The 15,593-nt window shown below is 40.8% G+C and overlaps 2 gene segments (V, D, J or C); both read left to right on the forward strand.

Moving 5' to 3' along the window:
* LOC122893824 overlaps positions 1-15,593 on the forward strand; it is a 248,194-nt gene that overhangs the window by 122,444 nt on the left and 110,157 nt on the right.
* The window catches only part of LOC122893823, a 121,549-nt gene that overhangs the window by 51,900 nt on the left and 54,056 nt on the right, over positions 1-15,593 (forward strand). Inside the window, 1 exon segment of the C gene segment in view lies at positions 14,426-14,433. Within this exon segment, the coding sequence occupies positions 14,426-14,433 (8 nt within the window).

Consider the following 15,593-nt stretch of genomic DNA (forward strand, 5'->3'; position numbering starts at 1 on the left):
CTCAATTTGTTCCCTAGATCACTAATTCTATCTTCTGCCTCAGTTACCTTAGCTTTTAGAGAATTTATATTAGATTGCAACTCATTGAGAGCATTATTAACATCATCTCTGGTAGCATTTATGTCTGCCCTAATCTATTCCATGTTGTCATTAAAGGTTTTCTCTAACCTAGCCATTGCCTGGACAATTGCTACCCTGATTTCCCTTTCTGACATACTGTTTTTCCATATCCAGTAACTCTGATGGAGAGAGGGCACTGTCTGAATTTTTCCTCTGTTGAGCATTCCTCCTCCTAGTCATTTTGGTGGGAGAAGACTGAACAGATGTAGCTGGATGTATTGACCGTGGTGCAGTCAAGGTGCACCCTGGAATGCTTCTGAGCAATCGGGAGTCCCTACCAAAAGAGATAAAAAAAAAAAAAAAGGATGTTGGAGAGGATGTGGAGAAAGGGGAACCCTCTTACACTGTTGGTGGGAATGCAAGTTGGTACAGCCTCTTTGGAGAACAGTGTGGAGATTCCTCAAGAAATTAAAAATAGAGCTTCCCTATGACCCTGCAATTGCACTCCTGGGTATTTACCCCAAAGACACAGATGTCGTGAAAAGAAGGGCCATCTGTACCCCAATGTTTATAGCAGCAATGGCCACGGTCGCCAAACTGTGGAAAGAACCAAGATGCTCTTCAACGGATGAATGGATAAGGAAGATGTGGTCCATATACACTATGGAGAAGGGAATTTGGGTAAATTGGAAGGGGAGGTGAACCATGAGAGACTATGGACTCTGAAAAACAATCAGAGGGGTTTGAAGTGGCGGGGGGGTGGGAGGTTGGGGTACCAGGTGGTGGGTATTATAGAGGGCATGGCTTGCATGGAGCACTGGGTGTGGTGAAAAAATAATGAATACTGTTTTTCTGAAAATAAATAAATTGGAAAAAAAATAAAAATAAAATGAGTCTCCTAAAAAAATAATAAAAATAAAAAAAATAAAAATTCTAAAAAAAAAAAAGAAAGAAAGAAAGGATGAATACCCAACTTTTGTAGCAACATGGACGGGACTGGAAGAGATTATGCTGAGTGAAATAAGTCAAGCAGAGAGAGTCAATTATCATATGGTTTCACTTATTTGTGAAGCATAACAAATAGCATGGAGGACAAGGGGCATTAGAGAGGAGAAGGGAATTTGGGTAAATTGGAAGGGGAGGTGAACCATGAGAGACTATGGATTGTGAAAAACAATCTGAGAGGTTTGAAGTGGCAGGGGGGGTGGGAGGTTGGGGTACCAGGTGGTGGGTATTATAGAGGGCACGGATTGCATGGAGCACTGGGTGTGGTGAAAAAAATAATGAATACTGTTTTTCTGAAAATAAATAAATTGAAAAAAAATGAAAAAAAAAAAACAAAAAGGACGGGGGAGAAAAGAGAAGAACCAGCCTAAATGGGCCCCAAAGGTAAAATTTATAAAGTATACCAACAAAAACAGACAATCAAAAAGACAGACAAAAGTAAATGACAAGAAAAAATAGAACCCACCCAAAATGAACCCCAAGTATAAGATTTATATACTACCAGAACAAAAACAAATATCCAGAAACACTGACAGAAGAAAAAGATGGGAAGGTGGTTATAAATTCTCAGTGTGAGCGAGGAAGATTATTTTGATTCTTTCTGGGTGTATCTTGATATCTTTGTTAAATGACTCAACTTTCCCACGATAAAGGGGGACTAAAACTGATTTATATATACGGGTAGTATTGATTGGGTAAAGAAGATTGATTACCTTGAAGGTTATCTCTATATGAATATTTAAAAGATAGAAAAAAACAAAGAAAAACACAGGTATATGTATCCAAAAAAGTTCAAGTTAAAAGGTTAGTATGGAATTTGTTGTACTGAACATTTTATTGTGATGATAAATAGGTTAAAATTTTATTTAAAAAATTAAAAGACTGAAAATAGTGGGAACGAATCAAAAATAAAAGTTGTATCTATGAAGTATGCAAGTTGTAGGGCAATACTGGGAGTTTAATATCTTCCTTTCCCCTCATATTGGGATTTTACAGTTTTATGGGGACACTATGTTGGTTGTCGTCTCATTTTGGGGGGGCTGGCTCTCTGGGGGAGGGGTCGGCCAGGTTGTTTTTCAGACAGTTTTGCTTGGGTTGACTCCTCCTGCCCCCTAAAAAGAGGCTGGGCTCTGAGGAACCTGGTTATTCAGGCTTTTGTTCTCTGGAGAGTTTTTTTTCCCCCTAGGTGGCTTTTGGTGGTTCTTCGGAGGTTTAGAGGAAAGCAAACTGCCCCCAGACCTCTGTCTCAGAGAGAAGCATCAGTCTGATTCCCTCTGGGTAGTCCAGAACACACCTCTCTGCTGCCTCCCACCAACCAAGCACGTCCCCAGCCACCATCTCAGGTGTCGCAGGAGCTCCCACTTGTCTCTGCACCCTGGTGCTACTAAAACCATGAGCAATATCGGCCCCGGGGAGCCTGCTTCCAGTGACTACCTTTGCCAGGCAGCTGCCTGGGCAGGTCCAGACAGCTGGAGAGATCCCAACCAGAGAGAGCACGCTGAGAATTTTTCATGTCGGCCACTCTGGGAGTGCTCAGACTCTTGGTTGGTCATAGAGACCACTGGCTAGAGCCTGCATGGACCTCTCTTATAGGAGGGTATGGAGCATGGCTCAGGCCCCCATTGTGCAGTGTGGGTACAGAGTGCAACAAGTTGTGGTTTTAGAGAGCACTGGCTGGCATGCACCTGGACTTTCTCACGTGGGCCAGTGGCTCAGGGACCATAACCTGGATGCTTCACCACACTCTTTCTGGCATGGCACTGGCTGGCAGTAGCCATCCTGGGTCAGTGGGCTTAAGCCCATTCCCATAACCGCCCCATTCCACCAGTTGCCCCTTAAGATCTTTTGCTCTTTTTGAGTGCTTTATACCAGACTCCAAGTTAATGCTGGTCACCAATCACAGGACACTCTCGTATTGTGGTATTACTTTCCAATGAGTCGTTTTGGGAGGCTCTCTCCCCCATCTCTTTATCCTCTGAAATCAGCCCCATCATTCAAATTCCACTGCTTTAATGCATCACTGGTGTCTTCTGCCCCCATAGAGATCCAGAAGTGTATAAGCCTGCATCTGAGCTGATTTCATGCATGTTCAGAGTGGTCTGATGGATAATAAGTTCAGTTTAGGGGGCCGAGTTGAAACAGCATCTCCTACTTCTCTGCCATCTTGCCTCCCTCCTCCAACTTACACTTTCAATAATATCCATATCAAAATACCATCAACAGTTTTCACAGCACTGGAACAAACAATTCTACAATGTTTGGAGCCCAAAAAAAAACACCAAATCACCAGGAAAATGTTGAAAAAGAAAACAGAAGCTGGGGCCATCACAATGTCTGATTTCAAGCTATATTACCAAGCTATAGTCATCAAGAGAGTATGGTACCGGCACAAAAACAAACACATAGATCAATGGAACAGAATAGAGACCCCAGAAATGGACCCTCAATTCTATGGTCAACTACTCTTTGACAAATCACAAAAGAACATCCAAAGGAAAAAAGACAATCTTTTCCATAAATTATTCTTGGAAAACAGGACAACCACATGCAGAAGAATGAAACTGGACCATTCTCTGACAGTACACAGAAAAATAAACTCCAGATGGATGAAGGACCTCAATGTGAGACAGAAATCCATCAAAATACTAGAGAACACTGGAAGAGATTATGCTGAGTGAAATAAGTCAAGCAGAGAGAGTCAATTATCATATGGTTTCACTTATTTGTGGAGCATAACAAATAGCATGGAGGACAAGGGGTGTTAGAGAGGAGAAGGGAGTTGGGGTAAATTGGAAGGGGAGGTGAACCATGAGAGACTATGGACTCTGAAAAACAAACTGAGGGGTTGGAAGTGGCGGGGGGGTGGGAGGTTGGGGGTACCAGGTGGTGGGTATTATAGAGGGCACGGATTGCATGGAGCACTGGGTGTGGTGAAAAAATAATGAATACTGTTTTTCTGAAAATAAATAAATTGAAAAAAAACACTAGAGAACACAGGTAGTAACCTCTTCAACACTGGCCACAGCAACTTTTTTCAAGACACCTCTCTAAGGCAAGGGAAAGAAAAGCAAAAACTAACTTTTGGGACTTCATCAAGATAAAAAGCTTTTTTGTTTGTAGAAAACAGATTCTCATAAGGTTATAAACTACCAGGTTCACATTGTCTCCCCATATAATTTACAATTATTTCCTGCTTTCCATATGTATTTTATCACTTCCATATTGATCTCATCTTCTCTGGGCATTCATTCTTTAATATTGGCAAGTACTTTACATAATTAACAATGTCAAGGACCCCATTTACAGTTTGCCCTGAGGTGATAGGGTGAGCCAAAAAGAGGAGGTCCCATTCCTGATTCTCTGAACACCCACAGATTCCAGCAGACATGGCGGATGGGACGTCCTTGTCCCCACACGTAGACCACAGCCTCTCAGATGTGATCTAGGACCTCATGTTGCAGTGCATGCAGGGGGCAAGGATGCTGCCAGTCCTGCACCTCACTCTGCACCTGCAACAGGACACAGTGTTCTCACTGGGCTGTCTTGTGCTTAAGGAATGAGAGGTAACCTCTGGAGCAAACTGTGAGGGTCACATCCACACCCAGTCCTTCTGGCTCACAGGGGTTTGCCATTAGAATTTATAATTCCCCTCCCCACACAGGACCAGCACACCAGGGTCACCACTGAGGGGCTACAGGACACAGATCTGTCTAAGGAGGAGATTGTAGGCATGCTCAGGGACAACAGTGACATCAGCTTGAAGACAGGGTTCCTACCATTTCCTGACCAAGTCTTGGACCCTCCATTCCAGGCCACATATCTGTTCCTTGGTTCCTTGTCATCTTGACCAATATCTGTCCCTACACTTAGTCCATTATTTATCCAGGATTATCTATGAAGTCGCTGGCAGAAACACAGATCCGGGTGAAAGTGCTGCCTGAGATCCAAGGGGCAGGTGTCAGGAGTGGAGAAGACCAGCAGAATGGAGCCCCATGAATAGACAGAACCAGAGCAGTCCTAGTGATGAGTGGTCTTGTGGAACTGAGGCAGGTCTCGGAGAGAGCTGACCCCCTCACCTGTCGCTCTGCTGCCCCACTTAGCAGGTGACCTGGAACAGTGTCCTCTGAGTCAGCTAACTTGACACTGCTTTTCCTCATGCAATTCGCAGGTCACCCTCCCCCACAGGCATGGGGTCACCAGGGCTCCCAGCTACAGTCCAATGATGGTCAGAGGATGATTGTTCCTGACTGTCTCAGGCACAGGACCAGGCTCACACCTGCTGGTGTCCACACTATGCCAGTAGCAGCAAGCACAGCCCAGAGTCCCTGCACTTTTCAGGCCTCCTCTTGCTGGTCATGAGCCCAGTGCCCAGACTCCCAGGCCAGGGGGGACACATGCCCTGCCTATGTAGGTGTACTTTGTGTGTGGTCCAATTGTCCATGGCCCTGAGTACAGGCTGGATAATGGCACACTGTTGCTGTCACCAGAGTGCTCCCAGGCCCCAGCAGCACTGCTGACGTTGAAGGAGACCCACGAGGACCCTCTACACACAACATCAAGCTCTTGTGAGGAGATATTTCATCCAATCCAGAAGGATACTCATCTCCTCCACTCTGGCTTTTTGTGTATGACATTTCCGTTCTGGAAACATAAACTAACAAATTCAAGTTAGTGAGGAAGTAAGGTGCATTTGTGCAGTCTTCTGGGCCTTAAACTCCCATTTCTGGTGCTAAGGACGTCTGTCTCATCCTGGTCCAAGGAGGGTGCCTTTCCCATAGGAGACTCATGTCCAGCTTTCAGGGGGGCAGAGGAGATCAGCTTGTCTCCGTACAGGTCATTTCTCAAGTACATTTAATCCAAGGGCACACGTGGGGTAGCATATTCTGCTTCCCTTCCCCTGTAATCCTGGAGTAGAGACACTGCAGTAAATACCCTGTGAGCCCAGACAGGGTCCTGCCTTCAGGGCTGTGGTGTCAGCTGCTGGGGATACTCAGGACCCCACAGCAGAGGGCTGCTGCCCCAGGAGCAGGTGCACAGGGGTCCAGGGAAGTCTTTCCTCTCAGAAACTGGGGTCTCCTTTTCCAGAAAATAATTTAAATATGGGTAGGACAAGCAATGCTAAAGGGTGTGTAAATATCCTGTTCTATCAGGAACATTTACCAAACTCCAGGCAATGAGAAGCACATTTGAAAAGGATGATATTCCAGGGCTTTTAGATATCTTAATTGTAAAGAGATGGAGGACTGAATGCATTATTTGCTCATTGGATGCAGCATTTTGGAGACACACTGATCCACAGTCCCTTTTTCATTTTTTTTTCTCTTCTTCTGCTAAATTCTTTTTAACTTTTACCCTTTTCTTTTTAAACATTTTAACTAGTTTATCTAATATATATATATATTTTCTTTTTTATACTTTTCTTTATTCATTTTCTTTTTTTAATTCTTTTTTTTCTTTTTTTTTCTTTCTTTATTTTTGAACCTCTTTTTATCCCCAAATCAGAAGAGATCCCAATCTCTTCAATCTCTTTTTTTAATTCTTGATTGAATTTTTAATTCAATCCCTTTTTTTAATTTTTTTTCTTTTTTTCTTTCTTTCTTTTTGAACCTCTTTTTATTCCCAAATCAGAAGATATCCCAATCAGAAGAGATTGGGAGATCCCAATCAGAGGAGATCCCAATCAGAGGAGATCCCTCACCCAATCGTGAGGGGGGAGAAATCCCCCCTCGCGATTTGGGATCTCTTCTGATTTGGTTAAAGCATATTTTCCTGGGATTGTTGCCACCCTTTTAGTATTTTACTTGCTCCTTCATATACTCTTAGCTGGACATAATGACAAGGCGGAAAAATTCACAACAAAAAAAAGAACAAGAGGCAGTACCGAAGGCTAGGAACCTAATCAATACAGACATTGATAATATGTCAGATCTAGAGTTCAAAATGACAATTCTCAAGGTTCTAGCCGGGCTTGAAAAAGGCATGGAAGATATTAGAGAAACCCTCTCCAGAGATATAAAAGCCCTTTCTGGAGAAATAAAAGAACTAAAATCTAACCAAGTTGAAATCAAAAAAGCTATTAATGAGGTGCAATCAAAAATGGAGGCTCTCACTGCTAGGATAAATGAGGCAGAAGAAAGAATTAGCAATATAGAAGACCAAATGACAGAGAATAAAGAAGCTGAGCAAAAGAGGGACAAACAGCTACTGGACCATGAGGGGAGAATTCGAGAGATAAGTGACACCATAAGACGAAACAACATTAGAATAATTGGGATTCCAGAAGAAGAAGAAAGAGAGAGGGGAGCAGGAGGTATACTGGAGAGAATTATTGGGGAGAATTTCCCCAATATGGCAAAGGGAACGAGCATCAAAATTCAGGAGGTTCAGGGGCGCCTGGGTGGCTCAGTGGGTTAAGCCGCTGCCTTCGGCTCGGGTCATGATCTCAGGGTCCTGGGATCGAGCCCCACATCGGGCTCTCTGCTCAGCGGGGAGCCTGCTTCCCCCCGTCTCTCTGCCTGCCTCTGCCTACTTGTGATCTCTCTCTCTCTCTGTCAAATAAATAAATAAAATCTTTAAAAAAAAAAATTCAGGAGGTTCAGAGAATGCCCCTCAAAATCAGTAAGAATAGGCCCACACCCCATCACCTAATAGTAAAATTTACAACCTTAGTGACAAAGAGAAAATCCTGAAAGCAGCCCAGGAAAAGAAGTCTGTAACATACAATGGTAAAAATATTAGATTGGCAGCTGTCTTATCCACAGAGACCTGGCAGGCCAGAAAGAGCTGGCATGATATTTTCAGAGCACTAAACGAGAAAAACATGCAGCCAAGAATATTATATCCAGCTAGGCTATCATTGAAAATAGAAGGAGAGATTAAAAGCTTCCAGGACAAACAAAAACTGAAAGAATTTGCAAACACCAAACCAGCTCTACAGGAAATACTGAAAGGGGTCCTCTAAGCAAAGAGAGAACCTACAAGTGGTAGATCAGAAAGGAACAGAGACGATATACAGTAACAGTCACCTTACAGGCAATACAATGGCACTAAAATCATATCTCTCAATAGTTACCCTGAATGTTAATGGGCTAAATGCCCCAATCAAAAGACACAGGGTATCAGAATGGATAAAAAAAAAAAACAAAACACATCTATATGTTGCCTCCAAGAAACTCATTTTAAGCCCGAAGACACCTCCAGATTTAAAGTGAGGGGGTGGAAAAGAATTTACCATGCTAATGGACATCAGAAGAAAGCAGGGGTGGCAATCCTTCTATCAGATCAATTAGATTTTAAGCCAAAGACTATAATAAGAGATGAGGAAGGACACTATATCATACTCAAAGGGTCCGTCCAACAAGAAGATCTAACAATTTTAAATATCTATGCCCCCAACGTGGGAGCAGCCAACTATATAAACCAATTAATAACAAAATCAAAGAAACACATCAACAATAATACAATAATAGTAGGGGACTTTAACACTCCCCTCACTGAAATGGACAGATCATCCAAGCAAAAGATCAACAGGGAAATAAAGGCCTTAAATGATACACTGGATGAGATGGACATCACAGATATATTCAGAACATTTCATCCCAAAGCAACAGAATACACATTCTTCTCTGGTGCACATGGAACATTCTCCAGAATAGATCACATCCTCGGTCCTAAATCAGGACTCAACTGGTATCAAAAGATTGGGATCATTCCCTGCATATTTTCAGACCACAATGCTCTGAAGCTAGAACTCAACCACAAGATGAAGTTTGGAAAGAACCCAAATACATGGAGACTAAACAGCATCCTTCTAAAGAATGAATGGGTCAACCGGGAAATTAAAGAAGAATTGAAAAAAATCATGGAAACAAATGATAATGAAAATACAATGGTTCAAAATCTGTGGGACACAACAAAGGCAGTCCTGCGAGGAAAATATATAGCGGTACAAGCTTTTCTCAAGAAACAAGAAAGGTCTTAGGTACACAACCTAACCCTACACCTAAAGGAGCTGGAGAAAGAACAAGAAAGAAACCCTAAGCCCAGCAGGAGGAGAGAAATCATAACGATCAGAGCAGAAATCAATGAAATAGAAACAAAAAAAACAATAGAACAAATCAACGAAACTAGGAGCTGGTTCTTTGAAAGAATTAATAAAATTGATAAACCCCTGGCCAGACTTATCAAAAAGAAAAGAGAAAGGACCCAAATAAATAAAATCATGAATGAAAGAGGAGAGATCACAACTAACACCAAAGAAATACAAACTATTATAAGAACATACTATGAGCAACTCTACGCCAACAAATTTGACAATCTGGAAGAAATGGATGCATTCCTAGAAACATATAAACTACCACAACTGAACCAGGAAGAAATAGAAAGCCTGAACAGACCCATAACCAGTAAGGAGATTGAAACAGTCATTAAAAATCTCCAAACAAACAAAAGCCCAGGGCCAGACGGCTTCCCGGGGGAATTCTACCAAACATTTAAAGAAGAACTAATTCCTATTCTCCTGAAACTGTTCCAAAAAATAGAAATGGAAGGAAAACTTCCAAACTCATTTTATGAGGCCAACCTCACCTTGATCCCCAAACCAGACAAGGATCCCATCAAAAAAGAGAGCTATAGACCAATATCCTTGATGAACACAGATGCGAAAATTCTCACAAAAATACTAGCCAATAGGATTCAACAGTACATTAAAAGGATTATTCACCACGACCAAGTGGGATTTATCCCAGGGCTGCAAGGTTGATTCAACATCTGCAAATCAGTCAGTGTGATACAACACATCAATAAAAGAAAGAACAAGAACCATATCATACTCTCAATAGATGCTGAAAAAGCATTTGACAAAGTACAGCATCCCTTCCTGATCAAAACTCTTCAAAGTGTAGGGATAGAGGGCACATACCTCAATATCATCAAAGCCATCTAAAAAACCCACTGCAAATATCATTCTCAATGGAGAAAAACTGAAAGCTTTTCTGCTAAGGTCAGGAACATGGCAGGGATGTCCATTATCACCACTGTTATTCAGCCTAGTCCTAGAAGTCCCAGCCTCAGCAATCAGACAACAAAAGGAAATTAAAGGCATCCAAATCGGCAAAGAAGAAGTCAGATTATCACTCTTCGCAGATGATATGATACTATATGTGGAAAACCCAAAAGACTCCACTCCAAAACTGCTAGAACTTGTACAGGAATTCAGTAAAGTGTCAGGATATAAGATCAATGCACAGAAATCAGTTGCATTTCTCTACACCAACAACAAGACAGAAGATAGAGAAATTAAGGAGTCAATCCCATTTACAATTGCACCCCAAACCATAAGATACCTAGGAATAAACCTAACCAAAGAGGCACAGAAGCTATACTCAGAAAACTATAAAGTACTCATGAAAGAAACTGAGGAAGACACAAAGAAATGGAAAAATGTTCCATGCTCCTGGATTGGAAGAATAAATATTGTGAAAATGTCTATGCTACCTAAAGCAATCTACACATTTAATGCAATTCCTATCAAAGTACCATCCATCTTTTTCAAAGAAATGGCACAAATAATTCTAAAATTTATATGGAACCAGAAAAGACCTCGAATAGCCAAAGGGATATTGAAAAAGAAAGCCAAAGTTGGTGGCATCACAATTCCGGACTTCAAGCTCTATTACAAAGCTGTCATCATCAAGAGAGTATGGTATTGGCACAAAAACAGACACATAGACCAATGGAACAGAATAGAGAGCCCAGAAATAGACGCTCAACTCTATTGTCAACTAATCTTTGACAAAGCAGGAAAGAATGTCCAATGGAAAAAAGACAGCCTCTTTAATAAATGGTGTTGGGAAAATTGGACAGCCACATGCAGAAAAATGAAATTGGACCATTTCCTTACACCACACACAAAAATAGACTCAAAATGGATTAAGGACCTCTATGTGAGAAAGGAATCCATCAAAATCCTTGAGGAGAACACAGGCAGCAACCTCTTCGACCTCAGCCTCAGCAACATCTTCCTAGGAACATCGCCAAAGGCAAGGGAAGCAAGGGCAAAAATGAACTATTGGGATTTCATCAAGATCAAAAGCTTTTGCACAGCAAAGGAAACAGTTAACAAAATCAAAAGACAACTGACAGAATGGGAGAAGATATTTGCAAACGACATATCAGATAAAGGACTAGTGTCCAAAATCTATAAAGAACTTAGCAAACTCAACACCCAAAGAACAAATAATCCAATCAAGAAATGGGCAGAGGACATGAACAGACATTTCTGCAAAGAAGACATGCAGATGGCCAACAGACACATGAAAAAGTGCTCCATATCACTCGGCATCAGGGAAATACAGATCAAAACCACAATGAGATCCCACCTCACACCAGTCAGAATGGCTAAAATCAACAAGTCAGGAAATGACAGATGCTGGCGAGGATGCGGAGAAAGGGGAACCCTCCTCCACTGTTGGTGGGAATGCAAGCTGGTGCAACCACTCTGGAAAACAGCATGGAGGTTCCTCAAAAAGTTGAAAATAGAACTGCCCTATGACCCAGCAATTGCACTACTGGGTATTTACCCTAAAGATACAAACGTAGTGATCCAAAGGGGCACGTGCACCCGAATGTTTATAGCAGCAATGTCCACAATAGCCAAACTATGGAAAGAACCTAAATGTCCATCAACAGTGAATGGATAAAGAAGATGTGGTATATATACACAATGGAATACTATGCAGCCATCAAAAGAAACGAAATCTTGCCATTTGTGACAACATGGATGGAACTAGAGCGTATCATGCTTAGCGAAATAAGTCAAGCGGAGAAAGACAACTATCATATGATCTCCCTGATATGAGGAAATGGTGATGCAACATGGGGGCTTAAGTGGGTAGGAGAACAATCCATGAAACAAGATGGGATAGGGAGGGAGACAAACCATAAGTGACTCTTAATCTCATGAAACTGTGGGTTGCTGGGGGGAGGGGGGTTGGGGAAAGGGGGTTAGGGTTATGGACATTGGGGAGGGTATGTGCTTTTGGGTAAATTGGAAGGGGAGGTGAACCATGAGAGACTATGGACTCTGAAAAACAATCTGAGGGGTTTGAAGTGGCGGGGGGGGGAGGTTGGGGTACCAGGTGGTGGGTATTATAGAGGGCACGGCTTGCATGGAGCACTGGGTGTGGTGAAAAAATAATGAATACTGTTTTTCTGAAAATAAATAAATTGGGGGAAAAAAAGTTTGGTAGAATTCCCTTGGGTAGCCATTGGTCCTCAGATCTTTTTTGGGGGAGGGGGAATTTTTTATTACTTCTTCAATTTCTTTGCTGGTTATTGGTTTGTTCAGATTTTCTGTTTCTTCATGCTTCATTTTTGGTAGTTTATACATTTCTAGGAATGCATCCATTTCATCCAGATTGCCTAAATTGTTGGCATATAATCACTCAAAATAGGTTCTTATAATTGTTTGTATTTCTTTGGTGTTGATTGTGATCTCTCCTTTTTCATTCATGATATTATTTATTTGGGTTATTTCTCTTTTCTTTTGAATAAGTCTGGCCAGAGGTTTATCGATGTTATTCATTCTTTCAATGAACCAGCTTCTAATTTCATTGATCTTTTCTACTTTCTTCTGGTTTCTGTTTCATTGATTTCTGCTGTAATCATTATTATTTCTCTTCTCCTGCTTTGTTAGGCTTCATTTGCTGTTCTTTCTCCAGGTCCTTTAGTTGTAATGTTAGCTTGTGTATTTGGGACTTTGCTTGTTTCTTGGGAAATGTTTTAATTGCTTTATATTTCCCTCTTAAGTCTGCCTTTGCTGCCTCCCAAAGGTTTTGAAAAGTTGCGTTTTCATTTTCACTAGTTTCCATGAATTTTTTTAAAATTTTCTTTAACTTCCTAGTCAACCCATTCATTCATGTATTTTATTTTATTTTATTTTATTTTCTCCCTTTTTTCTTTTTTTTTTAATGTTATGTTAGTCACCATAGAATACATCATTAGTTTTTGATGTAGTGTCCCATGATTCCTTGTTTGCAACCCAGTGGTCCATTCATTCTTTAACAGAATGCTCTTCAACCTCCAAGTGCTTGAGTTCCTTCCAAATTTCTTCTTGACCTTGAGTTCCAGTTTCAAAGCATTGTTGTCTGAAAATATGCAGGGTATAATCCTAATCTTCTGTTATCCTTTGAGACCTGATTTGTCCCACAGTATGTGATCTATTCTGGAGAATGTTCCATGTGCAGTTTTGAAGAATGTGTATTCTGTTGCTTTGGGATGGAATGTTCTTTATATATCTGTGATGTCCATCTGTTCCAGTGTGTCATTCAAAGTCCTTGTTTCCTTGTTGATTTTCTGTTCTAATGATCTGGCCATTGCTGTGAGTGAGGTGTTGAAGTCCCCTAGTATTATTGTATTATCTACGTGTTTCTTTACTTTGATTATTAATTGGTTGATGTAAAAGGCCTCTCCCAGATTAGGAGCATGAATAGTTATACGTACTAGATCTTCTTGTTTGGTAGACTCTTTAAGTATGATATAGCATCCCACTTCCTCTCTTACTACAGTCTTTGGTTCAAACTCCAACTTCTTTGACATGAGGATTGCTACTCCAGCTTTCCTTTGAACTCCATTGACATGATAAATTCTTCTCCACCCCCTCGGTTTTAATCTGGAGGTGTATTTGGGTCTAAAATGAGTTTGTTCCTGGTGATTCACAGACCTGTACCCCTGGGGCGAATAATACATTATATGTTAATAAAAGTAATAATAAATTTTAAAAAGAAAGACAAAAAATAAATAAGTAAAATGAGTTTCTTATAGACAGAATATCAAAGGGTCTTGTTTTTTATTACAGTCTCATATCCTGTGCCTTTTTATTGGAGCATTTAGTTCATTTGCTTTCAGGTTAATTGAAAGAGATTAACTTAATGTCATTTTGTTACCTGACTTTAGTTTACCTAAAGTTTCTGACTTTAGGTTGTCTCTGTTCCTTTTTGGTTTTGTTATTTTGGGTTTGTCTCTTCACTTGAAGGATCAAGTTTAATATTTCTTGTAGGGCTGATTTAATGATCACAAATTCTTTTAGTCTTTGTTTGTTCTGGAAGATATTTATTTCTCCTATTTTGAATGACATCCTTGCTGCATCAAGTATTCTGGCCACATATTTATCCCATTTAGCATACTGAATATATCATGGCAGGCCTTTCTGGCCTGCCTGGTCCCTGTGGATAGGTCTGCTGCCAACCTTATATGTCTATGTCTCTTATTCCAAGCTGCTTTTAGGATTTTCTCTTTATCTCTGAAGTTTGCAATCTTCACTATTATAGGTTTGGTTGTTGACCTATTTTTATGCATATTGAAGGGGGTCTCTGTGCCACCTGGACTTGAATGCCTGTTTCCTACACCAGATTAGGGAAGTTCTCAGGTATAATTTGTTCAAATAAACTTTCTGCCCCTCTCCTTCTTCCCTCATCTCCTTGGACCCCTATTATTCAAATGTTAATATACTTTATGTTATCACTGATTTCTTGATGTCTCCCCTCATGATCCAGTAGTTGTTGTTTTTGTCTCTTTTTCTCAGCTTCCTTACTTTCCATCATTTTGTCTTCTATATCACTGACTCTCTTTTCTTGCTCATTTATCCTAGCTGTTAAAGCCTCAATTTATGACCACATCACAGTAATAGCATTTTTAATTTTGCCCTGATGAGATTTTAGTTCTTTTATTTCTGCAGTAAGAGATTCTCTAGTATCCTCTGTGTTTTTTTAAACCCACCTTGTATCTTTACAATCATTATTTTGAATTTTAGTTCCAAACATCTTACTTATATCTGTATTGACAAAATCTATGACACTACCTCTGGTTCTTTCTTTTGCTATGAATTTCTCCTTTTAGTCATTGTGTCCAGAAAAGAGAGGAGGAAAGAAAGAAAGAAAAGGAAAAAGGGGAAGCAAAATGACAGAAGAGTAGGGGACCTCATTTCATCTGGTCCCTTGAATTTAGCAGGATATCTATCACGCCATTCTGAACACCCATGAATTCAGCCTGAGATGTAAGAAAATATATCTGGATCTCCATGATCTGAAGAATTTGAGAGGCAATGTGGGGGGTTTGGGGAGTAGGGAAGGAAAAAATGAAATAAGATGGGATCGGGAGGGAGACAAACCATATGAGACTCAATCTCACAAAACAAACTGAGGGTTGCTGGGGGGAGGGGGGAGGGGGGAGGGAGAAGGTGGTTGGGTTATGGACATTGGGGAGGGTATGTGCTATGGTGAGTGCGGTGAAGTGTGAAACCTGGCGATTCACAGACCTGTACCCCTGGGGCTAATAATACATTATATGTTAATGAAAAATAAAATAAATCACATATTATACCAAAAAAATGGAAATATATCTAGAACTTCACAAGCAGAAAAATGACTTTGCAAGTAAGGAGGTGTGGAGTCATGAATAGGAAATATTGGAAGATAAATGGAGGGGGGAGGGAGCATCTAAACTTTGGCTACTGGAAAGTGATATAACAC

This window comes from Neovison vison, chromosome 13, assembly GCF_020171115.1.
Source record: "Neovison vison isolate M4711 chromosome 13, ASM_NN_V1, whole genome shotgun sequence".
Taxonomy (NCBI): domain Eukaryota; kingdom Metazoa; phylum Chordata; class Mammalia; order Carnivora; family Mustelidae; genus Neogale; species Neogale vison.